General features: G+C 44.5%; 1 protein-coding gene and 1 long non-coding RNA gene across 2 annotated transcripts; both read right to left on the bottom strand.

The window, feature by feature from the left end:
- Positions 1–10,994: 10,994 nt before the first annotated feature.
- On the bottom strand, positions 10,995–12,963 carry LOC117853996 (uncharacterized). Its single transcript, XR_004640164.2, has 2 exons — positions 12,713–12,963; positions 10,995–11,409 (listed from the first exon to the last, which is right to left on the bottom strand). It is a non-coding gene; the product is annotated as an uncharacterized lncRNA (long non-coding RNA).
- An 11,743-nt stretch (positions 12,964–24,706) lies between these two features.
- On the bottom strand, positions 24,707–25,060 carry LOC140222594 (uncharacterized). Its single transcript, XM_072293434.1, has one exon. It carries the CDS (start codon positions 25,058–25,060, stop codon positions 24,707–24,709), a length of 354 nt encoding a protein of 117 aa, XP_072149535.1.
- Positions 25,061–27,125: the final 2,065 nt, after the last annotated feature.

Genomic DNA, 27,125 nt, shown 5'->3' on the forward strand with positions numbered 1-27,125 from the left:
CCATGACGAAGTACGGTGCCGCCCAGTTGAGAACATGCTCGCCGAGATAAATTTTGCAGTACTAAGGTATGAATTTTTTTACATAGATAGCTTCTGCTGCTGGAGGAAGTGGCGATGCTGGGGGCGATCGTCGTTCCTCTTGCGGTAAGGGGAAAATCATAGTTGGCCCTCATAATAAGCCGAAGAAAATGAGCATGTTGGAGAAAGCAATGCTTCGCTTTTTGCAGAAATATCATGAAAATGCTGTTGCGGCGGGTCAGGAACCTCCTTTTAGTGGTCGTTATGCTCCACCGTCAGTCCCGGGTGTTTCACATCCACTGAGTACACCATTCTAGGAGGCACAAATAAACCACATGATGAGGCTGGGTCAGCGGAACCTTCATCTTCACTGCCCAAGGATGCTTAAAGTCCTCCTAGATAATACTCAGTGGATGGCTTTTCATAGTGTATCATGTTATTTGGATCTGTAATTTAAATATGTTTATTTCTATCTATATCGAAACTTTCATCATTATTTGCACTACAACGTTTGACATGCTTTCAATTGTGAATCTATTTTCATGTGTAATCCATTTTCATGTGTAATCCATTTTCAAGTGTAATCCATTTTCATGCATAATACGATGCAGATGGACCAGCAATGGATGTATATGCGGACAAACGAAGCAAGGTGTTTATTGATGGCTTGCATTATTTTCTCGAAGTGGCCAAAGTGAATAAGCCAGAGAATAGGTTCGTATGTTGTCCATGCTTCCAATGCAGTAACAAGAATGACTATTCAAAGGATTCCTTGGGGACTATTCACAGCCACTTGTTTAGATACGGTTTCATGCCTAACTATTTTGTTTGGACCAAGCACGGCGAAAGAGGGGTTGTAATGGAACATGGCAAAGAGGAGGAGGAGGATGACAACATTCCGGACTGAGCTGCAGGCCAAGCTTTTGTAGATACTACATTGGGTGAGGCTGATGAAAATGAGTTTGCAGAAAATAGCCCTACTGATGACCTTGGTCGGGTGCTATGGGATATATATAGAGATTACAAAACTGAGAAGGAAGCAGCAAAGTTGTAGTGCATGATAGATGATCACCAAAAGTTGTTGTACCCAGATTGCCAGCAGGGCCATAAAAAACTAGGTACGACACTAGAATTTGTGCAATGGAAGGCCAAAAATGGTGTGTCCGATAAGGCATTTCAGGGGATGTTGAACATTGTCAAGAAGATTCTTCCTAAGAATAATGAATTACCGTCCACAACATATGAAGCTAAACAGATTATTTGCCCTCTCGGATTGGAGGTTCAGAAGATACACGCATGCCCTAATGATTGTATCCTCTATCGTGGTGATGACTACGAGAAAATGGATGCTTGTCCCATGTGCGAAGCACTGCGGTATAAGATCAGGCGAGATGATCCTAGTGATGTCGAGGGGCAACCTCCCAAGAAGAGAGTTCCTGCGAAGGTGATGTGATATTTTCCCTATAATACCACGCTTGAAGCGCTTGTTTAGGAACAAGGCGAATCCTAAGTTGATGGGATGGCACAAAGAAGAACGTAAGCAAGATGAGATGCTGAGACACCCTGCAGATGGGGCCCAGTGGAGATCAATTGATAGAGCATTCTCGGACTTTGAAAGTAAAGCAAGGAGCATAAGGTTTGGTTTAAGTAATGATGGATTCAATCCATTCGGTGAGTTGAGTAGTGGCCATAGTACTTGTCCTGTGGTCCTAGGTATGTTCAACCTTCCTCCTTGGTTGTGCATGAAGCAGAAGTTCACTATGATGCCGACGCTTATCCAAGGCCCAAAACAACCCGGCAACGACATTAACGTGTACCTAAGACTGTTGGTTGATGAACTTTTACAGCTCTGGAAGGAACAAGGTGTACGTGTGTGGGATGAGGATAAACAAAAGATCTTTAATCTACGAGCATTGTTGTTCGTAACCATCAATGATTGGCCTCCACTGAGGAACCTTTCGGGACAGACAAACAAGGGATATCAGGCCTGCACCCACTATTTAGATGACAAAGACAGCATGTATTTGAAGCACTGTAAGAAGGTCGTCTATATGGGTCATCGTCGATTCCTCCCTACTCACCACCAGCTGAGAAAGAGCAGGATGCATTTCAAATGGGCGCCAGATGATCGTAAAAAACCTGCACACCGTAATGGAAAGCGTGTCTTCGAGATGATAAAGGATGTAAATATAGTCTTTGGAAACGGTCATGGTTGCCAACCTGTTGCAAACAACGATAACGGACGTGCACCCATGTGGAACAAGAAGTCATATTTTGGGAGCTACCTTATTGGGAAATCCTAGAGGTCCACAACGCAATAGACGTGATGCACCTGACAAAAAATCTTTGCATGAACGTGCTAGTCTTCATGGATGTTTATGGGACCTCGAAAGATACATTGGAGCACGACAAGACCTGAAAGCCATGGGGCAACGAGATGACCTACATACGGAAAAGAGAGATAGCATGTTTGAATGCTTGAATAGTACGAAGGTTCCGTCTAGGTACTCCTCAAATATAAAGGCAATAATAAATATGAAACAAAAGAAGTCTACAAATCTCAAGGCCTATGACTGCCACATGTTGATGACCCAATTGCTTCCGGTTGCACTAATGGGTGTTCTACCAGAGAATGTTCGATTGCCGCTTGTAAAGCTATGCGCATTTGTCAATGCGATTTTGCAAAATGGCAATCGATCCATCCAAGCTAGCAAAGCTACAGAACGATGTGGTGCAATGTCTTGTCAGTTTTGAGTTGGTATTTCCACCATCCTTATTTAATATTATGACGCACCTTCTGGTTCACCTAGTAAAAGAGATTGGTATTCTCAGACCTGTATACCTGCACAATATGTGGCCTTTCGAGAGGTTCATGTCAGTCCTAAAAAACTATGTTCTTAATCATGCTTGTCCAGAAGGAAGCATCCCCAAGGGATATGGAACAGAGGAGCTGATCGAGTTTTATGTTGATTTTATTAACTCAATTGACTCGATTGGGGTTCCAACTGCCATGAGGGGAGGCTGCGGGGAATGGGCACCCTTGGAAGGAAATCAAGTTTGAGCAATGATACTGATTTGTTTGATAAGGCACACTACACTGTTCTGCAACAATCATCCTTTATGGCTCCGTATATCGAGCAGCACAGGCAGGTAGTTTCCAAAAACCCGACGAAATCCAATGCTTGGCTTAGATGTCATCACATGGAAACTTTTCCCTCCTGGTTGCACCAACAACTTATGGGTAACTCTGAAATTCATCCACAACTCGCTTGGTTAGCTAGGGGACCTGCTAGCACAATCGTGAAATTCCAAGGCTATGAGATAAATGGTTATACATTTTACATGAGAGCCTAGGACCAGAAAAGCACGAACCAGAATAGTGGTGTCCGCATAGATGCCATAGATAGAAACAATAGCAAGGAGTCGTATTATGGTTTCATACAAAAGATATGGGAACTCGAATACGGACCGCTCTACGTCCCTCTATTTCTTTGCAATTGGGTGAAGCTAACTGCCGTAACCAAAGATCAGTACGGAATGACAATAGTGGATCTGAGCGAGACTAGATACAGTGATGAACCATTCAGACTTGCCAATGATGTGCATCAGGTTTTTCTATGTGAAGGACATGTTTAGCAAACCCAAGAGAAATCCAGAAGAGCCATGGGAGCCAAAGCGCCACATAGTTCTTCCAGGTAAAAGAAAAATCATGGGAGTCAAGGATAAAACAGACCAATTAGATGATTATGATTAGTTTGATGGCATGCCTCCATTCGCTGTTGAAGTTGACCCAAGCATCTTGCTATCCAAAGAAGAGGCTTCGTACTTACACCGCGATCATGATCAAGGAACCTTTGTGATGAAGAAATTTTATAATGTTGTATTGTAATGCGCTAAATTTACTTCACCTTTATGTCTACTTGATACAATTTTTAATTTAACATATGTATGATTTCATGTGTGCTTAAATTAGTTGAGGTGAAGATTTATTAGATAAACATGAACAATGTTAACCACATACATAAATTGAATTTTTCGCACATTGAAATTATTTAATTGAATAATTTCTTGATTATAGCGATGTAGTAAAATAATTATTTTAGAAGCTAAAAGAACTGGTATAGAATTAACAACTCATTCACATTTATTGTCAATCTACTTGCTAATTTAATATATTTTCCATGTTCAAAATATGTAAAGTTTTTTTGTTTTTGCATCCTGAAATGCAGTGAAAACATAAATAAAATCCATTTCCAAAAAGCAAGTGGGAGATGAAAGTGTGGGAAAATGCCCTTTTATCTCAGGTGCCAACACCAACCGGGATAAAAAGCCCTTTTGTCCAAGGTTCCACCAGCAACCGAGATAAAAGGGGGGCCCTTTTGCCCAGGGTGCCAACAGCAACCGGGACAAAAGGCCCCCCTTTTATCCTGGTTGAAAACTATAACCAGGATAAAAGGGTAGTTTTCAATTCCCGCCCGAAACGTACCCTTTTATCCCGGTTACAGCTTGCAATTAGGATAAAAGGGAGGGTCTTTTGTCCCGGTTGGTGTTGGCACCTGGGACAAAAGGGCCTTTAGTCCTGGGTTTAATTACGAACCAGGATAAAAGGAGCGGGGGATAAAAGTAACTGTAGCCTCTTCTACCCCCCACGCCAGTTACACTTAGGCAAAATTTTCATCACCGCCAAGATCCACGCCCTCTCGCCTGCTCCGTCGCCGCCCGTCTGCCCCCCTCGCCGGTCGCCGTTCTCCTCGTTGCCCATCACCCCGGCTGCCATCGTCCCGCCGCCACGACCACCTCGCCTGCGCCCGGATCGCCACCTCCTCCATCGCCCCGGCCCACCTCCTCCTCTGTCGCGACGCCCCCTCGAGCTCATCGCCGACGCCTCTATCCTCGTCGCTACCTCCGTCCCTGCCACGTCCTCCATCACCGCCGCCCTCGTCCGTCGCGCTGCCTTGTCACCACCTCCGCCCCTCGTCATCGCGGCCACCTCGCTCCGTCCCCACCTTCGCTGGCGTCCGCTGCCCCGGCCTGTGCGCATTGCCACTCCCGCCGCCCCAGCCGCCATACAGCCTCTTGCCTAGTCGCCACCGCTTGACCCCGCTAGCACGTACTAGCGCCGGGAACGAACGGCCCTTGCTGACCCTTTGGCTTGCGTCAGCAAGAGCCTTTTTTTAGTTAGAAAATCAATAGATATTAGTAGAAAATCAGGAGATTAGTAAAAAATATAGGAAATTAGTTGAAACTCAGTATAATTAGTAGAAATTTGTATAAATTCGGTAGAAATTCTTACAAATTACTAGTAATTTGTAGAAATTTAGTAGAAATACTTAGAAATTAGAAGAAATTTGGTAGGAATTATTAAAATTAGTAGGAATTAGTAGAAAGTTTCTAGAAATTCCAATAAATTTGTAGAAATTTGTATAAATTTGGTAGAAATTCTTACAAATTACTAGTAATTTATAGAAATTTAGTAGAAATACTTAGAAATTAGAAGAAATTTGGTAGGAATTCTTAAAATTAGTAGGATTTAGTTGAAATTTTCAGAAAATTCCAATAAATTTGTAGAAATTTGTATAAATTTCGTAGAAATTCTTACAAATTACTAGTAATTAGTAGAAATTTGTATAAACATTTCGGACTTTGTGGGATTCATGTTATTCTATGATTTCATGTATATACATTAGTAGAACGCACATGTAATTAAGGCAATTTCATGTAAGTTTCATTTTGGTGAGTTGCCTATTTCATGGTTATTCTATGATCCATGGCTGTCATGTATGGTTTCATGTATATGTTTCAATCAGTTTGTTTTTTTCTCCATGGTTGTTCTATGATTCCATGTACGTTTCAATCAGTAGTTGAGATGGCAGACGACGAGATCGCAAGGTATCTAATGGAGCATATTATTGCTGGTGATGATAGTGGCTCCAACCTTCTCATATCGTACACCGATGAAGAGGGTACCTAGGCGGACATGTTCCTCAACATGTCCGGCTACGCAATGAAGAGCCCAAGCCCCAGCAAAACCTTGCTGTGGCGGAAGGTTCCGGTGATGGCAAAGAGCCCGAGCCCCAGCAAAACCTTATCATGGCAGAAGGTTCCGACGAGGTATATATAACTTCCATTGTTTTACCCCATCTGTAATGTCTTATTCGTTATTACTATGTACTAATTAACGAATCTTGAAGTATTAGCCTTCTGGATCAACAAAACGTAAGAAGCCCCGAGGTCGTACAAGGGTGATGGATGGGAGACTTGTCATCACGGAAGTCACAGAAGAGGGTAGGCCGGTTGCTCCTAAAAAAGTAGCAAAGAAATACGTGAATCAGATCGGGGCAATCGTAAGGGACAACGTGCCCATCAGCATCAGGGAATTGAAGGGCAAAAAAAAATCCATAAGCGCTCCCAGATACACAAAAGAATATGCTGTGGGAAGATGTCAAGAGACATTTCACATTTCCTGAAGGATATATTGAAAAGGATGTGAAAGCGTGGACATTGAAGAAGATGTCTACACAATTCCAGACATTCAAGAAGATGCTGGATGCCAACTATCTTAAGAAGGACTGAACTCCAGATTTCGATGTGTGGCCAAAGTTGAGAGACCACTAGGAGGCATTTGTCGAATACAAAAAGGATGAACATGGTGTGAAAAAAGATCCAAACCAACACTACAAATTCTGGTCAGAAGGAGTACCATCATCGTCTAGGGCGAGGTGGTTATGGCACAACAATTCCCAAATGGAAGAAGATGGAACAAGACCTGATCGATTGGGGTATCGTACCAGCAACTATTGCATGTCCCAAACGATCAAAAAATTAGTATTACGCTCATGGAGGCTTCCTGAGCCAAGAGGATGGGACGTTGATATTCAATGAGACAATACGTCAGAAGGCCGAAAGGCTTATCAAGAACATTGAAGATTCTAAGGCTGGGAGGTTGAAGGTGGACCGAGAGAATGATGAGCTCATATTGGACCTCGGTAATCCTGAGCACCCAGGACGTTGCCGAGGGTTCGGGGACATTTTGTGGAAGTTTTCTTTCTGAGGCGACAACGCATCGTACAAAAACCGCAAGCAAACAAAGGAACAGATCGAGGAGAGCTGGCAGCAGATGCTAGAATCCAAAGTGCATTCACAAGAAGTAAGAATGTTGGAGGAAGTCAATCGTCGAGTGGCCCATGTAGTTGCGGAGTTGGCCCAATCTGGAGCATTGCTGAATCCAAAACAACCCAGCCCTTCTCAACGCCTCTTGAGCAGTTGTGCTTCTACAGGGCTCCCCGATGCGCAGATGCCAAAATTACCCATGGATGAGCAACGATTCATTGTGGATGCCATCACGCAACGCACCTCATGTGAGATGCATACACCGGTCAGCAAACTCACTATTACGGTTACTTATACATAATATTTATGCAATCTTTTCAATTGATCCATGCCTCGGGATCGGAGTTTATTAACTTGTTTACTTCTGCTATATGTACAGGTAGCGTATGGGAGTGCCTTACCAATCCTGGCAGGGCAGACAAGCCATGGCATGGAGATTCCACCTGGCTACGCCAGCATCGGTGTAGAGCAGCTTGTTGATAGCCAATATGAAGGCCTAGAGCTCGACCTCCCGGGAGGCGACGGGGAAAGGACACTAGGAGATGCGCTTTAATGGGATCATTCTATGGCACAAACGCTACATCATCATTCCCGGCACAGGGGCAGCTCCTCAGAGCTCAAGACCGCTCCCCGTATAACCTCAGCAGCAACCTTCTCCTCAAAGCTCAAGACCATCATCTGCAGCACAACCTGCTCCAGGACCGTCACTTCCTGCTTGATCAAGGTCTCCATCCTCGCCACATCCTGGTGGTCGGAGCGCGACGACAAAAACAACACCCCTCCCCGATCACCGTCGACGGGACTAAGAGCAGCCCCGAGGAAGGAACCTACAACAACACTTAAGAAGTCGCGACCACCACCTCCCAAGCCAAGACAGAGAAAGAAGAAAAGAAAGGAGCCTGAAGTGACTTGTAAGGAACGCTGGGAGGCAATGACTCATGCGGAACAGTGGGTCAAAATCCAAGTAGAGGCCAGTGAGTGGTTCAAGAAACAAGCTGAAGAAAAAAAAGTAAGAGAGATGGAGCCACCACGAGTAAATCAAAGAGAATTAAATTTTTTTTATCAGGATAGAAGAAGGAGCCAAGAAGAGGATACCACTACTATCAAACTACGAACGAGCTTTAGTCAAGGCTAATGAGAGGGACAAAAGGAAAGAAAAGTCATCTTCCAGTGGTGCTATCCCCGACCTCGGGCATCTACCAGAAAAAGACACTGAAAAGATAGCAGCAATACCCTTGGGATCAACATGCACAAGTATTGAAATTCATGGAAGAAACAAGTATGGGACTTGATGAATGTCTAGGGCAAGTTGAGCCACCAGCTGCACCGCCAGTTGAACCGAGATGGATCTTTGAGATAGGCAAGTCTCTAGTAAGGCCTGAGTTGGTATGGAAGCTATCAACAAAGATGTACGGATTCTATCAATGGTACATGAAGGTGTCCACCATCTCGAGGGAGATGTTCGGCCTTAAGGTAAAACCGATAGACATTTACGGCGAAGGTGAGAAAGTTCTGTGGCTAGAATTCAAGGATATATACGAAGTGTACCATCATGATGCCCTGGACGTCTCTCTGATCAGCGCCTGGGTTCTGTAAGTGTTCGTTTATCTACATGTCAATTTTGGCTCATATCATTATTTTTTTTGCGTGCGTCACCGTACTAACTTCTTCTTCCATTTTATGTAAGATGCTAATTCAGACGTGCCGACGAGAAGCATACCTCCATACTGGCTTCATGGATCCATCCGTAGTTAACCAAAAATAGATACAAATATCGTCGAAAAAAATCTTGGTGGAAGTATACAATTTCCTAGACAAACAAAAATTCAAGGATTTCATACTACTTCCATACAACTTCAAGTAAGTGTGTGTATACCATCTACTTTAGTTTTCTTTTTCCCTACCTAATTAATGTTAGTTAGCTGTAATATGTATGAACATTGACGTACGCAGCTTCCACTGGATCTTTATTATAATTGAGCCTGAAAGAAGCCATGTCACTGTCTTTGATTCGTTGATGAAAGATCCGGTGGAGTACCTAGACATGCAAGACTTGGCTTGTAATAATTCTGGACCTTTATCTGTATGCAAAAGTTTGTTTCCTAAATTTTATCCCGGTTACACTATATCATTCATTATTTTAATCCGCAGCGCATGGAGATAATTCATGAGGACACACAAAGGTCCATTCAAAGAAAAATTTACATGGAACACAGACTTCCCGGTACGTATGAAGTCTGCACATTTTGTACATTGTAAAACACGAATATTTCATAACTTATTTTTTCCCCACCTGCTTAAGACAGGAACCTGGGAATAATCTATGTGGCTACTACATCTGTGAGCACATGCGCAGTTTTATAGGACCCAAGGGACTAAAGATGACACCGCACAACTTTAAAGTATGTAAAATAAAACTATTAATAGTTAATTATTTTCTAGCTCCTTATATTTAATTGTTCATGTAATATTTACTGCATATTTCCAAATTATAGATATTAAATATTCAACAAGGACTCTTGAAGAAGGAAAGAGTAGTGGCAATATGTGATGGTCTCATTGGATTCCTAATGGACGAGGTGGTAAATCCACAAGGAGAATTTTATTATGATGGACGAAATTTAGACGCTCTGAGCAACACCTCGATGGGAAGATTGTAGATATATAGTTTGATTTGTATATATAATACGCTAAGATTGATTTGTATAGTATGCTAAGAATTGTATATATAGTAATTGTATAATTACTAGTTTAAATACTAGTTTGATTTCATTATAAAAAACTCTCAACTACTAAAGGTTAACAAAAGGGTCGAGGTACATACGTGATGCATGAAACTATAGGCGCTATGCAGGCACCTGCGTGCAGGACTTAGTCCCGGTTGGAAAACCCAACCGGGACTAAAGGGGAACCCTTTACTCCCGGTTTGTTTTACCAACCGAGAGTAAAAGGCCTGTCCCGCGCCTAGCGTGGCAGGCCGTTTAGTCTCGATTGGTAAAACAAACCAATAAAGGGTGGATTTACTCCCGGTTGAAGGACCCGGGACTAAAGACACCCCTTGTCTCGATTGGTTTATCCTGGATAGATTTTTTGGTAGATTTACACCCTACCAACCGGGACTAATACTGAGTTCTCTAATAGTGATTAGTTCTTGGTCACCTGTATGTGTGGAAATCACCGCTCATGTGTAAGATCAGATATATGGTGCTGCCCATCATATGTATTAAACAAGACTCTATTATTCTCGACGCGACGCGATGTGCATGGTTTATATTTGAGAAATAATATTTCTAGTTCTACCCCTATTTAAATGATTTTATAATAAATAAATAACAGAGAGTTACATGTTTAGGACCCTGGCTGGCACCGTGTGGCAGCCTCGCGTCCGTCACAAGCCCCTCATCTAGAAGCATGCTTCTAACCGTATCCTACTTCCCGATCAGCCATGTAAAATACTGAAGTGTGTCACCACAGAAGCGCGTTGCTCGCATGGTGTTTCGCTGGATTCTTCGGTTTCTTGGATATCAACTCCGGTAACACAGTTCCAAATACAGTAGGGTCGTACCGATTATTAACAACAACAGCTAGGATTCAAGAAGTACAATATATCTCCTCTTCTGCAAATGGCTAGCGAAGCAAACTAAAAGGTGCATTCTAAATGATTATATAGAACACAATAGTTCTCCTCTCAAATTAAACAAAATTGATTTATATGCTCATTCATTCAAACCACTTAAAAGTTTATATACCAAACAACCAAAGGAAAATCTTTGTTAACCATTATCCACTCGTGTAAACCACCTTGCCATCATTACAACATGCGCACGGATTCTTTTCCAAATATCACATCTGGTACAAGTATCAGGTGTTTTAAAATTATCAATTTGAACATGCGGATATATGGTAACATTAGGTTTTGCACAAATTGGTATTGTACAAAGATAATAAGGAAATGGAAAGAGTATTTGAACTGAACATAGATGCATGTATGCATGATACAATGATGAAGACATCATCATGGGGCACCCACAGCTGGAGAAAAGACCTTCAGTACTGCTACTAAAAGGTCTCCGAGGACGTCCAAATTTGGACCCGGGGGTCAAAATATGACCAGTACTAATATATGGGATGAAAGGTCATTTTTCTAGTAGTGATCTGGAGTGCCACCACGGATCCTACTATTATTGCCACCACCGTAGTGACTTGGAGTGCCACCACGGGTCCTACCATTATTGCCACCACCATACCAGTAGTAGCCACCTAAGCCACGACCACGGCTAGCTGCAAATCAACCAAAAGTATTGTAAATAAGAGTCAATTACTAGAACATTATTATTGCTTCCTTGCTATGCATGTGCAGTAATCTGAAAATAAATTGATTTGGAGATTTAATATTTAACGATCATTTTAGTATGTTTTTGTCAACAAACTGCTCATTTGTCTGGGTATTAAATCTAAATGCATCAATTAGTTAATTGAGGTTGCCCTAACCCTGTCAGGTTGCATGTTGGTACATCTAGCTTGGAAGATTATGACGCATGTTGGGTGCAAATCCATTACCGACTGACCGGTACTAAAGGGCGTATTTAGTACCGGGCATTTTGGCCGGTACTAAAGGGCGTGAAATTTAGTATCGAATTAGCAATACCGATCTTGTGCCTGGTACTAAGATGGGTTACTGACCGGTACTAAAGGTCGATTCTCCAGTAGCATTACCATGTTGTACTAAAACATCTCCCACGATTGAATTCAAAAGGAAAGCATCCCTTATTCAAGTTAAATGTGTTGGGTAGGTGAGATGGTAAGAATGCTACTTATGAGACGCCAGAGGTTTTGAGTTTGAATCTTACGCACCTACATGGATATTTCGTGCGAAAAACATATGACTTTGTCCACACGTGTGTAGGCCTTATTGGGATTTGAAATATTTTTTCCATCATTTTTTGGCCATGAAACCCTATAGTATCCATATTAAACTAAAGGTGCCTTTAGTTACAGGTGAGCAACCCTATACTAAATGCTGAGTCTTTTAGTCTCGGTTTCATCGTACCGGATAGAAAACCCCGGATAGAAAACCCGGTACAAATGAGGAATTTTCTAGTATTGCATGCCCGACAAAGATCCTAACTGAGATCAATAAAATTTCTTCATTTCAATAATTGTTTTTAGAAAACTAGGATCCTACGAAATTGGGGCCATGTGCAGGTGCACGACTCCTACGTGATGCTCAAGCACTGAGGGGTTTTTTTTTACCCTTAGGGACACTGAAATTTTGTATGTAAAAAGCAAACTCTTTTACAGTGATTTAAAAAGTACCCACTGATAATTGTTTGTAATGTTATTTGCGATTTTTGTTGACGTCTTATATGAAAAAGCAATTAAAAACTTAAATTTAGGGACTATTTTGGTACTTTGTCCCACCAATTTAGTAGTCCGCCTTGGCTTTCGCAAAAATAATAGCAGTTCTTGGTACTTCTCTTTAGATATTTGAAGGTACTTGTTTCCACCCTTAGATTTCTCCAACTATACTAAAATTTCCTAAAAAGAATATGCACTCAAAAGGAGTTAAAGAAAGATTAATTACCATGCCTAGTGTGGGTGAGATCTCTTGCAGCGGACGCGCCCTGTAAAATTATGGCGAGAGAGACCAATACCATACAGAGCAAGACAAGAAGCTTGGAGGACATTGCTGGGGATGACATTGTAGCCTTCAATGTATACGATGTTGCTCTGTGACGCTGATAAATGCGACGATATATGTACACGGATATATAGGATGGAGGCCTGCTACTTGTTACAATGATTGAGACTGCGGCTCAAGTTTATGTACAAGAATTTGTTGGCTTGTTGTTAATCCTAAATGGAGACTCTGAGCGCTTTTGAATAAGTCAAGATTGGCAGGAAAATGATGCAAGCACGTTCAACTACTATCTAAGCCGCCATTTATATCATGGTCAATGTGCATTGGCTTCCGCTTACTATATTCTTCTTTCATACCCGACTAATGATGCTCTATGCTATCATTAGGGAACTTCTACTTGACGCTTCTGATTTTTTTATCCTTCTCTAGTTAGATTCAATATCATAATCCGAAATGCTCAGTGAGACAGTATATGGATGTGAGTAGTTGCACATCCTGTACATTTTTGTTAGGTAATTATGCATGTCGGGTCTAGTACGGAAATTGCCCTATGCATAGCTACAGTTATATATATTGATATTGCTGAAATTTGGATGCATGTAGTAGCAATCTTGTTAGTCCTGATGATAATGACGTCTTGGGCAAAAGATCTGGGTAATATACGTTGTACTAGCACTGCAACGCATATGATGATCTTCGTGATCAATACATTGTGACAACATATTAGAACGTCATAATGCAATTCCCTTTTATGATGTTTTGTATCTTCAGTTATAGTTTAGTGACGAAAATTTGGAGTTCGTCGCAAAGATCAATTAAAAATTGACATAAACTATTCCAATGTCATTTCACCACCACTAGCAAGCATCACAAATTTGTTGGAAGTTTATATCTCAATACAATTCAAATATATTTTATCATTTAATTGCAGTTTACATAAATTTATATTTTAAATATATTTCTGCATTTTATTAGAACTATTTCATACTTTAACTAGCGTGTATTGTAATTAATGTCTTTAGATTAAATAAGTATGTATCTATAGAGATCTTTCCATGATTTTTTTATACAATCCGAATATGTTAAATTACGTACTGCGAATAAATTAGTGCTAAATTTTTTCTTTTCTCCGTACGTACCTGACCTGGCAGCTCTGCTGGGCTGGCAGCGCAACAGTGAAGTAGGATTTGGCCTGTTATCAGCCCAGATCCAATTCCCACCAAATCCGGGTGCAAAAAGTAGAAAAAGAAAGATTAATAAAAGTGCTCCAGCGGAAAGTCATCCGTCGTTAATCTACTCCGTGAAATTAAAACTTGTAACTAGTATTTCTCCCTCATAATTTTTTTCTAAACTTTCCTAAAATCATGCTCTTATATTTAATGGCATTTGTTTTCTATGCAAACTGCTATTTCTTGGATCTTTATCTTATGACTAGTTTTCTTCCGCCGAGTAGAAAATAAAGAATAGAAATTTATTTTTGCATAACAAGCGATAATGTAATTTATATTTTCAGTATTAATGTAGTAAACATAAGGTCGTGTTCAAATTGAAGTGTGTAGTTCAAAAATGTTTTGAATTATGCCCACTTCAAAGTTTGAGTTTAACTTTAATTATATAAATAATTAAACTACGTGAGAGATATATCCATTTAGAAACAAAATACCTTCCCATCTTTTGAAATTTATTTAAAATTTATGTAGAAAGATTATGCACCTATAAAATACTTGTGACAACTGTCGCGGCCTTGATCAATTTGGGCACCAGCATGCAAGGCTTGGGCGCTCCTGCGGCCCTCATCCTCCGTGCTGGCACAGCCGTGGCCACTGGCCGCCGACGCCACTCCATCCAGCGTCTAATATCCAAGAAAGCGATGCTCGTCGCCATCACGATAAGTGTTAGAGTGCGCAGCGGATTTCAACTCAACCTGCTATACCCACGAGCTAGCACCCCACGATGCTCAGGTTCATCGAAGCCTACAACAACATGGTTTTGGTCTAACTCAACCTAAAAGACTAGCCTGATATGTTAGGACTGCCCCAGCTATATATTGTGCTCCCCACCATCAATTTTTGATGTGGGACTAAACCAAATAATCTCACCCGTCACACATCGGGCCCAACTCTTCCATCACATACAACCCATGTGATCTCTCGAAGATGTTATCCCATGCCCCGAGTCCAACTCTCTAGTCACATCAACCCCGTGTGACCCTCCGGAGACAGTCACGGGCTCCCCCGTCACCATGTGATCCCGGAGATGTTCCAAATTTCCCTACCTTTTGCCCCTAATACCACTTGTTAGAGTACGCAACGGAATCCGACCAAGGCCACTATACCCACGAGCTAGCATCCTACCAGGCCTAGGTCCACTGGAGCCCATAACAACAAGATCCTAGTCCTAACTCAATCCAAAAGACTAGCCTAATGGGTGAGGACTCCCCCCACCTATATGTTGTGATCCTCCACCATCAATTTCCGATGTGGAACTAAACCTAACAACGGGTCACACCCTCGCTGCCCCAGCCATCTCCAACTTTGAGGGCCTGTTTGGTAGAGCTCCATCTAATTCTGATTCTCTATAGGAGCTGATTCCCTGAGAGAAGTGATTATGTGGCTAAAAATGATTCTCTTTAGTTCTCTAGCATAAACACTTAAAATCAGGATGGAGAATCACTTCACAGAATCAGGAGAAGCTACTTTTTTCAGCTTCTTGCCTCTTAGTTCATTTTAGAGATCACTTCACAAAATCAGCACAAAATCAGTAGAGAATTACTTCACTCTAAAAAACTGTTTGGCAGAGCTCCAATTAGATGCAACAGAGAATCAGTTTTGGGAGCTCCGCCAAACACATCCCCTGAGTAGTCCAGTGCTCCCGAGTCCCTTCTCTCCTCTCGTCGTTGCCTACTCTCCTGTGTGCTCCAGTAGGCCAGTAGCAGCTTCTAAGTGTCCTTGGTAGTTTTATGAGATTGTTAAGATATTAACATGCACAGGCTGTTCTGAACTTTTGAAATAGGGTTATACTGATATAGTGATATGTGCCTTTCCTCGTACGTCATGTTGTGCTCCAGTAGGCCAGCTTCCGAGTCTCCTTGGTAGTTTTATGAGATTGTTAAGATATTAACATGCACAGGCTGTTCTGAACTTTTGAAATAGGGTTACATTGATATGGTGCTATGTGCCTTTCCTCGTCCGTCATGTTGTTCTTATGCTGTTAATATCGTTTTGGAGCCTGATACCCATGATTCAGTTCATTTGTGACACATGATTTATAGAATACAATGGTTCCTTCAGAAAACTAGAGAGTTAGTTTGACTTTCGGGTGGAGGAATGTATGGTTACCACCTAAAATCTTCTGGTTGTGATTGATGGAATAATCGGCTTGTCCCATTGCAAATTTTAGAAATTCCAAATAAATCTCAAAGGTCCATATGGGCATGAACAAGTGGTGGGAGTGGTGCAAACCTTTAGTCCCACATTACTAGTGGAGGAGGAGGATGACTAACATAAATATGGAGGTTGTCTCCACCCCTCCAAGCTATGTGTGTGAGGAGAGAAGGAAAGCTCCACACGCGCGCTCGCTTCCCTCGCCACGCCTCGCCGGGCGGGGCCGGGCAATGAAAGTGGGCGCGTGACGCTTGCGTGAATGGTCCGCTGAAATCCAGCTCCTCGCCTCATGGGGGCTTAGTTTTCTTTTTCTATTTTAATTTTTTTGGTTACTTGGCCTTTAAGTCAGTGAGATATGTAAACCTAATCGGTTTAGATCATGATCGTGATGTGAGATCGTGGGTTCTCCTATATATACAACCTATCGGCCTCCACCAAAACACATCTAATCGAGCTAGGGTTTTTGCCTCTGCTCGTTGCTACGCTGCATCCGCAGCACCGTTGTCATTCCGTTAGCACCACCCGTCATCACGGCTGCACCCGCTAATCGGTTTAGATCACGATTTTGGTATGGCTAGTTTTGCCGAGTCACTAAGGATGGGAAAATTTATAGGTGTGAACTTTAAGAGGTGGAAATCAAAGGTTTGCCTCTGGTTTAATGATATGAACATCTAAGACACGAGGTTTGGCAAACCTAAAGGCGAACTTTCTGCTGAAGCGCAGAAAAAGTTTGATGATGCCAATAACCTTTTTGTGGGATGTATCATTAGTGTTATCTTTGACCATCTGGTCGATGTCTACATAGTCACGACAGATGCGAAGGTGCTGTGGGATGCTCTGGTTGAAAGGTATGATCCAGCAGATGTAGGCAATGAACTATATCTCATGGAGAGTTTCCATGACTAGCATAAGGTGCAATGCATTGTGAAGGATCTTGAGCTCCTTAAGTGTCCAATACCCGACAAGTTTGTGGTTGGCTGCATAAATGCAAAGTTGCCTTCCTCATGGAGGAGCTTCTCCACTACTCTGAAACATAGGAGACATAAGATATCAGTTAAAAATCTGATAGCGTCTCTTGATGTTGAGGAGAAAGCTCCGAAGAAGGATACTGCTGAGAAAGGAGACTTGGTTAATTCCATGTTAGATACTACTGGTTTATATAAGGCATGGTGAGGGGAGGCTCTATTGACTTCATGTCATGTCTTAAATAGAGTTCCAAACAAGAATAAAGATCAAACTCCATATGAGATGTGGATCGGAGAAAAACCATCACTTTCTTACTTGCGTACTTGGGGTGCTTGGCGAAAGTCAATGTACCCATTCCGAAGAAGCGCAAGTTGGGGCCTAAGACAGTAGATTGGGTCTTTGTAGTATATGCTCAGACGACCATTGCTTATAGATTTTTAGTGGTTAAATCTGAGGTCCCTGATATGCATGTTGATACTATTATGGAATTCGTGATTCAATTTTTTTTGAGAATATATTTCCTTTGAAAGATATGCATAGCAATTCTAGATTTTCGGCTGAGATAATTTCTGAATCTATTGCACCTCTTAAGTCTTCTAAACAACCTGATGAGCATGAGCATGAGGACATCCTAGAGAAGGATGATAGTGAAGCTCCTAGAAGGAGCGAGAGACAGAGGGTTGCAAAATCCTTTGGTTATGACTTCACTGTGTACTCGTGGACAATGCTCCCACCTCCATCACTAAGGCATATGCATCTCCAGATGTAGATGATTGGAAATAAGCTGTACAGAGTGAGATGGACTTGATTCTTTCTAATGGGACATGGGAGCTCACTGAACAACCCTATGATTGCATACCAGTAGGTTGTAAATGGGTGTTCAAGAAGAAGCTTAGGCCTGATGGTACTATTGAGAAGTACAAGGCTAGGCTTGTGACCAAAGGTTACATACAAAAAGAAGGTGAAGATTTTTTTGATAGCTATTCACCTGTCGCTAGACTAACCACTATTTGAGCACTACTTTCTTTGGCTAGCTCATATCGTCTTATCGTCCACCAGATGCATGTAAAGACAGTTTTCCTAAATAGAGAGTTATGGACAGTTGGATGAGGAGATCTATATGGATCAGCCTGATGGATTTATGGTGAAGTGTCAACAAAGCAAGGTGTGCAAGTTGTTGAAGTCTTTGTATGGCCTGAAACAAGCACCTAAGCAATGGCATAAGAAGTTTGATAGATCTTTCACTTCTGTAGGCTTTGTCATTAACGAGGATGACAGATGTGAGTACTATCTCCATGGTGGAAGTGAAGGAGTTACATTATGTCTGTATGTGGATGATATACTGATCTTTGGCACAAACATTGATGTGATCAATGAGGTCAAGTATTTTCTATCAAAGAGCTTTGATATGAAAGATTTGGGAGAAGCTGATGTTATTATGTACATCAAGCTTATTCAGGTTGAAAATGGGATTACTCTTTCGCAATCCCATTATGTGGAGAAGGTTTTGAGCCACTTTGGCTATATGGACATCAAGCCTTCTCCAACACCTTATGATCCCAGAAAATTGCTAAAGACCAACTGAGATACTCTCAGATTATAGGTTCACTCATGTACTTAGCTAGCGCAACGAGGCCCAATATATCTTTTGCTGTGAACAAATTGAGCAGGTTCATGTCAAACCCAGGTTTTGATCATTGATGTCGGATTTAGTAGCTCGGTAGTCCACCAGGGGGTTACCCAAGTGGTTGATTTGTAGGCAGAAAAGATCACAAGACCAAGAACTCAAAGGTGATCATGAGAACACAAAGGTTTAGATAGGTTCGGGCCTCCGGAGAGTAATACCCTATGTCCTGTGTGTTTGCTAGATTGTATTCCTTTACGCTGGTGCATGGGATAGTTTGCATGGGATTGGATTGCCCTCGGGAGGCACCCTTGGCCACCTTATATAGGCTAACGACCTAGGATTACAAGTCAGTTCAAATCTAATCTAGTCGGTCCTTACATGGAAGGTAATCTGAGTTGAATTAGAATACGCATCCCGCAATATTCAGGCTGACTTGAATCTCCTAGCCTCCTTGACTTGTGCTCCAAGTATCTTCACATCCTTGGCTCGCACGTTTTGGTTAGACAGGCCCACTTGTCAGGACCGACCAGTATCCTAGACGGTGGGGACCCATGGGGTACCCATATCCCTTAAGCCCCTGAGCGATGTGTAGGCGAAAAGGAACCTGAGGATATCGCAACGAAGCTTGGAATGTAGTTGGATGAAGCTGTGATGGTGTCATAGTGACAAAGAGGCTGCGCAGTACTCAAAAAAGAAGAAAATCGAAGCAAACGCAAAGCCATACGTGTAAAGCAAAGTTGAGTGCCGAGTTGGTGAATGCTGAGGGTAAATTGAGAGTAATTGGGGGACGCGGGTTTTCAATGCAGCTGAAGAGAGTGCAGGAGTTCTTCGACCTCTAGTTGAAGGAATCCAACAAGGGTCGGCATAAGGAATGGTTTACAATCGCCAATCAGCAGCCCGAGCTCCGTACGGGATACGGGCCAGTTACCATGCCCAAGTGGTCGAACCAGCCGACCTCGGAAGAGCAGGTGCAGATGAAGTAGTTGTTGGAGAAGATCACCGACCTAAAGGCATGTGGACTCATAGCCGGAGCAGTCAGCATCAATTTCTATTGGAGATTGACACAGCTAATCAAGAATAGGGTCCATTCGGTGTACGAGTATATAGGGCCACTGTATCCGACCTAGGAGGTCCAGCAAAAGGTGACCAAGGAAGAAGTCGCCAACCGGATCATCGAGTTTTTTTGTCGTATCATCAAGAACAAGAGCTGTCCGAAAGCATTTTCCCTCAAGAGGCCGGCCGACCTGGTATGATCTTACTGCATTGATTTGGCATTCCCTTTATGTTTTGTGATGTCTCTAACTAATCTTGTTGATTGACTAGGCCAGCGAATTTGAGTTTTTTTGCCCGGCTCCACTACCTAGAGGGGTTGAGCAGCAGCGACCCAAGGTCCGCCCGACCGATGAGTCCAACCAGCCGCTAGCCGGCCTTGATTGGGAATCATACTCCTCGATCGGGTCGGACGAGAGCATGCCAAAAGAGGTCGGCCAGGCTAAGGGCTCCAAACCAATCGGATGCTAGACACGGCAGGTCATGAAGAAGCTGCGGCCTCCAAACTCAGAAGCCAAGTAGCAAGAGAAAGAAGATGGCCGGTAAAAAGGAGAAAGCTTCCATGAACGCTATCTCCGCGGCCAAGTCGGCCAGTGAATCAAACAAAGAATCGGACACGCCAAGCACGGCCGTCAAGAAGAAGTCCAAGCTCCTTGAGATGACTGTGGCCGACGCGGAGCAGGTCAAGGAGACGTTGAAGGCAAAGATCCGCGAGGGGTCTAGCGGAGATGTGTCGGTGCCACCACCGCCCTTGCGCCCCAAGTTCCGAGTGAAATAGAGCACCATGAAAGTGCAATCTAGTCATACTATCTGTCTTGTGGTTGTTGTGCTGCCTATCTTGCTTAAATTGCTTCTTGCACTGATAATGCAGGAATGCCGTGCTAGATGATGAATCTGGTGCACAGCTGACTGGTTGCTCCACCCAGACCGAGGGGGCGAGCGGCCGCGCCGTTGAACAGGTGCCACCTTTGGAGGTCGGGGGGATCAAGATGGTAGCACCAGAGCAGCTGTACGAGACCCAGCACCGCAGCAAGGAGTAGTCAGGGACATTGCTGCTTCAAGGGAAGTCGCTGTGGACGCTGCTATGGTTGGCTCTAGGGCTGAGCAGGTGTTAGGTGAGGGAGCTAGAGCTGAGCCTCACCTAAAAGAATTGCCCAGGGATGATCCATTGTCGGAGAGGTCCACTAGGGATGTTGAGGATGATCATGATACCATGGACTTCTTCGGGATTGACCTTGCTGGGGACGCGGTGCAGGACAAGAAAGATCTTGCCAAGCTGCGACAGTCATCCTCCAAGGTTTCTGAGTTGTTATTTGTAAGTGTGCCAACCACCCCAAAGAACCTATATCTTAATTCCTGTTTCTTTGCAGTGCTCTGATATTTAGAGTATAAACAGGGTCTGGTTGGTTGTGCTCATAAGAGGATGGACGCGATCCAACAAGCCGAGCAATATCGCTTGAAGGCGGAGTGACTTGAGGCCGACCTCAAGAAGGCCAAAGAGGATGCCATGCAAAAAGACATGGATCATGCCTTGTAGCAATAGGTTCTTTGCTGCACACTTGAGAGGTACGTTGTGCCGACCTGTCGACTCGGTTCTATCCTTGAAGTCTTGGTGTTGATGTGTACTGGTTTGAATGAGCAGATGCCAAGGCGAGGGAGAAAAATATCAAGCGATACCTCAAAGAGTGAGAGGATTCGAATGCTCATCTCTAGCAAGAGAATGATGTGGCGGTCCACCGTGAGTATGCTGTGTTGTGAAAGCTGGCTTATGTTGAAAGCTTGCGCAAAGATACTGACCACTACTTAGAAGCTGCACTGCAAAGTATTCAGCGTGTCTAATTGGTGATTGCAGGGCTGGAGGTGGAGCTGGAGGATCTTCATAAGGTGGCCGGCTATGTGATGGACATGATCCAACCAAAGACCGACCCGATCGCGCCGACGCCACTGCTCGATCATCTCAAAGCTATGCCTGGTCAGCTGAAGGATCTACTGAAGGACACCACGGTGGAGTGCATCAAGAACATCTTGGCAGTGTTGAAGACACATTTCCCATGGATCCCTTTGGAGCATGCTGGAGCAGGGGTGGCGGCCGACTTCAATGCAGATAATCTTCCAGAACTGGCTAACTAGTTTAATGATGTAGCAGAGAACATTTTTAATGATTTGGACCTGTAAAAGAAAACTTATGGTGTATCAAACTGTATGATATGACACGTGGTGTAATTGACTCGACGTATGTGAGAGGAAAGGAGCTCCATCCGTCCCTTGGTGTATACGATAGGATAGCGTGTAGCTGAGGCCTATAGCCACTAAGCGCCTAGCCTGGCCTGACCAACGTCCTGCTTAGAGTGGATCTCGAACTTGTACAAGGGGTGAACGCAAGGTTGTCTAGGTTTCACGAGCTAGAATGCCGACCACATGAGTTAGTCATATTGCCTTTAGAGGGGGAGGAGAAAGATGCTGACTCAGAGGTTGGCGCCTGGGGAAAGCCCCCGAGCTTGAAAGCGAGTGGTATGTCGAATAGGTTGGATAGCCCCCAAGCGTTAGGAACAGCTCGGGCAAAGGAACAGTAAGGCTGTAGGTACATAAAGAACCTCAGAGGTTTTATTCATTCAGTCAAAAGGGGAAAGTAGAATACATAGCTTTGAGGCCTTAAGGGTAGAAGCACCGTAGGTGCTCGATGTTCCATGGATTGGGGACACCAGAGCCATCCGCCCATTGGAGTTAATAAGTGCCTGGCTGGATGACTTCTTTAATGATAAAGGGGCCCTCCCAGAGGGCTGCCAACTTGTGGATGTCCTTGGTGGACTGGATCCGATGAAGCACCAAATTGCCGACGTTGAAGGAGCATTTTTTAACATTCCGATCGTGGTAGTATTGTATCTGCTCCTCGTGGCGTGCATGCTAGATGAGAGCCACCACTTGGTGCTCCTTGAGGCAATTGATGTCAACCCACTAGGCTTTTTCTGCTTCGCCTTCCTCCTAGTACTGGACACATGGGGCGCCAAAGGCTACGTCGGACAGTAAGACGACCTCTGAACCGTATACCATGAAGAAAGGAGTTTAGTCGGTAGCCTAGCTTTTCTAGTTCCGTAGGCTCCGGATGACATGGTGTAGCTCGTGTAGCCACGTGGTGGCGTACTTGGACGCGTCATCGAAGATGTAAGACTTAGGGACTTGAGGACCATCCCATTCGCACGTTCAACCTATCTATTGCAGCGTAGGTGCGCTACTGAGGAGTAGTACACATTGATGAGGTTATCCTGGCAAAAGTCCCTGAACTCGGAGCCTGTAAACTGTGTGCCAAGGTCAGTGATAATCTTGTTTGGGATTCTGAAGCGGTGTGTGATCTTCTCCATGAACTGAGCAGCTTTAGCCGACTCAATGCTGGTGATAGCCTTAACCTCAATCCATTTGGTGAATTGGTCAACAGCCACAAAGATATGAGTGTAGCCGCCTGGGGCAGTCTTGAAGGGTCCAACCATATCCAGCCTGCAGCATGCGAAGGGCTAGGATGGTGGGATGGTGCACAGGGCTTGGGCTAGTAGGTGTTGTTGCTTGGAGAAGAACTGACACCCTTTGCACATTTGGATGAGCTCCTTTGCATCAGCTATCGCTGTTGGCCAATAGAAGCCAAAGCGAAACACCTTGCTGACTAAAGTGCCTAAGGCGGCGTGGTTCCCGCATGTGCCTGAGTGAATCTTGTGGAGGTCAATGCCCTTACTATGCAGAATGCAGTTCATCAAGATGCCTATGGATGCGGCCTTTCTGTAGAGTTCCTTTCCGATGATAGTGTAGTTTGCACTGCGCCGAGCTAGTTTTTCATTTTCTATCTTGTCCTCTGGCAACATATGGTCAATGATCAAGGCTATGAACGGAGTGTGCTAGTCTTCTTCTGCCTCAATCATCATGACATCAGTTGGGGCTGGGTCGGTCGGAGCCTCGGTGTTGTCGTTGACCTGTTCTAGGTCCAGAATCTTGATGGAAGGTTTCCGGAGATCTTGTACAAAGACGCCGATCGAGACTTTTGCACGCTTCGAGCCGATCTTGGATAGAATGTCGGTGGCGACGTTATGCTCCCTGGGGACATGGTGGAACTCGAGACCATCGAAGTGGGCCTCAAGTTTGTGGATTTCCGCGCAGTAATCATCCATGGTCTCCTTGGTGCAGTCCCAATTCTTGTTGACCTGCTGGATGACAACCTTGGAGTTGTTGTACACAAGGATGCATTTGATCCTGAGGGAAACGACAATACGGAGGCCGTGGATCAGAGCCTCGTACTCAGCGCTATTGTTGGTGGCCTTGTAGTGAATTCGAAGAACGTACTTAAGTTGCTCGCCTTTAGGGGATATGAAGAGGACCCCCATGCTGGCTCCTTCGAGGTTGAGGGCGCCATCAAAGTACAATGTCTAGTGTTCTGGCCTCTCTAGTGAGGGCGGCTGCTGGATCTCTGTCCACTTGGCCACGAAGTCAGCTAGGATCTGTGACTTGATCGCATGACATGGATAGAAATCGAGGTAGAACTCATTGAGCTCTATAGACCACTTGACAACTCAGCCGTTGACATCGCTGTTGTGGAGTTCTTCGCTGATTGGGTACGAGGATACAATCTTGTGCACCTGGAAATAATGGCGCAGCTTTCTAGATGAGATCAGAGCTACGTAGAGCAACTTCTGAACCTGTGTGTAGTGAATCTTGGAGTTACTGAGGACCTTGCTAATGTAGTACACCGGTCGTTGCACCATGTGTGCATGGTCGGGCTCTTTGCGTTCCACAACTAGCACGGTGCTGACAACGTGCGTCATTGCAGAGATGTAGAGTTGTAGCATTTCTTGGTCGGTCGGGGCCGTCATGATGAGGGGAGTGGTAAGGAAAGCTTTGAGCTCTTCGAGTGCCTTGCTAGCCTCATCATCACTCGAACTTGTCCGCTTTTTTGAGTAGCCTGAAGAAGGGCAGACCCTTTTCGCTGAGTTTGCTGATGAAGCGGCTGAGGGCTGCCATCATGCTGGTAAGCTTCATGACGTCTTTCATGCTAGCTGGTTTTGTCATGTTTCTAATTGCTTCAACCTTGATGAGATTGATTTCGATGCTGCGCTGGCTGACCATGAAGCCCAGACACTTTCCAAATGGGACACCGAAGATGCATTTGCTCGGATTATGTTTCCAGCGATAGGCTTGGAGGCTATCGAAGGTTCCTGCAAGGTCGGCTATAAATTTCTCCTCATCCTTAGTCTTCAACCACATTGTCGATGTAGGCTTCGACATTCCTGTGTAGCTGCTTCACGAGGCAACCCTGAATTGCCTTGTAGTAGGTGGCGCTGGCATTTTCTAACCCAAAGGTCATGGTGTTGTAGCAATAGATGCCGAAGGGTGTTCTGAACACCGTCTTGTCTTATTCAGCCGGATTGATGGCGATCTGGTGATAGCCCGAGTAACAGTCGAGGAAGCATAGCAAGGTGCTACCAGTTGTAGAGTCAATGACTTGATCAATGCACGGAAGAAGGAAAGGGTCCTTAGGGCAGTGCTTGTTGAGGTTGGTGTAATCGATACACATTCTCCATTCACCGATTTTCTTTTTTACAAGGACTAGATTTGCCAACTAGTCGGGGTGCTTACATTCATGGATGAAACCGGGAGCTAAGAGCTTATTGAGTTATACCCCAATGGCCTCCTTGCGATCTTGGGTGAAACGGTGAAGCTTTTGCTTGACCGGTCTTGCTATCTTGCTCAAGTCCAACGAGTGCTTAGCCAGCTCTCGTGGGACACCGAGCATATCGGATGGCTTCCACGCGAATATGTCTGAGTTTTCCCGAAGGAAACTGATGAGCGCGAGTTCCTATTTGGCACAGAGTTCGAACCCTATGAAGGTCATCTTGGCCGGGTCTTCCAGGCCAAGGCAGGCCTTCTTGACCTTCAGGTCGGGCTGCAACACTGTGGGCATCGGCTCCATCTTTGGGATCATGAGCTGATCCTGGTCCACCTTCTGGGCCTCAGCGATCATCGCGGTGGCTTTGGCCGAGCACTCCAGGGCTTCAGCAAGCTATACCACCTCTGTGTCACACTTGTATGGCATCTCGACGTCACCAAAGATGTAGAGGTCACTGTTTGGGGAAGGCATCTTGAGGATGAGGTAGGTGTGAGGCGGAATTGCCATGAACCTCGTGAGCATGGGCCTGGCAAAGATGGCATTGTAGGAAGTCTTGAGGTTGGCCACCTCGAAGGTGAGGTGCTCCGTATGATAGTTGTCGGGCATGCCAAAGGTGACTGGCAAAACAACTCAGCCAATAGGATAGGTTCCATTGCCGGGCACGATGCCGTAGAAGGAGTCTTCACAGGGCTGGAGACGGTCAAAATTGAAGTCCATGCGCGTCAGGGTTTCGGTGAAGATGATGTTGAGCTTGCTGCCGCCGTCGATTAGCACTTTGGGGAGGAGAGCACGGTCTATGGTCGAGCGGACCACCAACAGGTAGGACCGAGATCTGGAATGTGTACCCAGTGATCTTCCCTAGAGAAGGTTATGGGCATTTCTGACCAGCGCAGATACTAGATTGGCGGAATGGAGACAAAGTGTACCTCTCGCTGGTGCAGCTTGTGTTTGCGGTTGCTGCTGAATGCCTTGGGGCTGCCCACAATGATGTTGACTTCACGGTTCGAGCGCTGGAACTCCTTGTTCTGGTTGGCGCCGGCCCAGTGGGCGTCTGAGTTTGGCTGGTCGCGGTGCTCCTCTCTGTGCCGATCATCACGGTAGTCGCGTTGGTGGTTGTTGCAGTCATCATGGTCATCGTGGCGGCAGCCACAGTCATCGTGATCATCATGGTGGTGGTCGCGGTCATCACGTCAACGGTCGCTGCGGTCGTTACGGTCATCTCAATGGCGGTAGTCATTGCAGCGGGGTCGCTTGTACTCCACCGGGGTGCCAAGCTCTTTCTTGAGGACTATGCAGTCCCGAAGATTGTGATGTGTGTCCTTGTAGAAGGGGCATGGAGCATTCAAAGTGTCATCAAATTCTTCACGGAGTGTTCAAGGTGGTTGGTCTGGTAGGCTCAGCTTCAGCAGTGAGGACGTTAGGGGCCCTTTTTCGAAGTCGAGAAGACTCCGACCGTGCTTGGTGCTCATCTTAAGTTGGCAGATCATGGTTGTCGTTCTAGCGATGCTTGCCATCCTGGAATTGTACTTGCACCGCCTCTTCTGTGTCAGCCTGAACATTGACAAACTGTACCATCTGCCCGACCATCTTGGGGGCAGGCTAATACAGCTTGCAAAACATGTTGTGGTTCATCAGGCTAGAGCGGAAGTACCAGATGATGTCACGGTCCTTGACGTCGGTCAG

Source organism: Setaria viridis, chromosome 4 (genome assembly GCF_005286985.2).
Source record: "Setaria viridis chromosome 4, Setaria_viridis_v4.0, whole genome shotgun sequence".
In the NCBI taxonomy this organism is placed as follows: Eukaryota; Viridiplantae; Streptophyta; class Magnoliopsida; order Poales; family Poaceae; genus Setaria; species Setaria viridis.

What these genes read in the sequence shown, in the direction of transcription:
- LOC140222594 (XM_072293434.1), bottom strand. Translation starts at nt 25,060, where the DNA reads ATGTCGAAGCCTACATCGACAATGTGGTTGAAGACTAAGGATGAGGAG.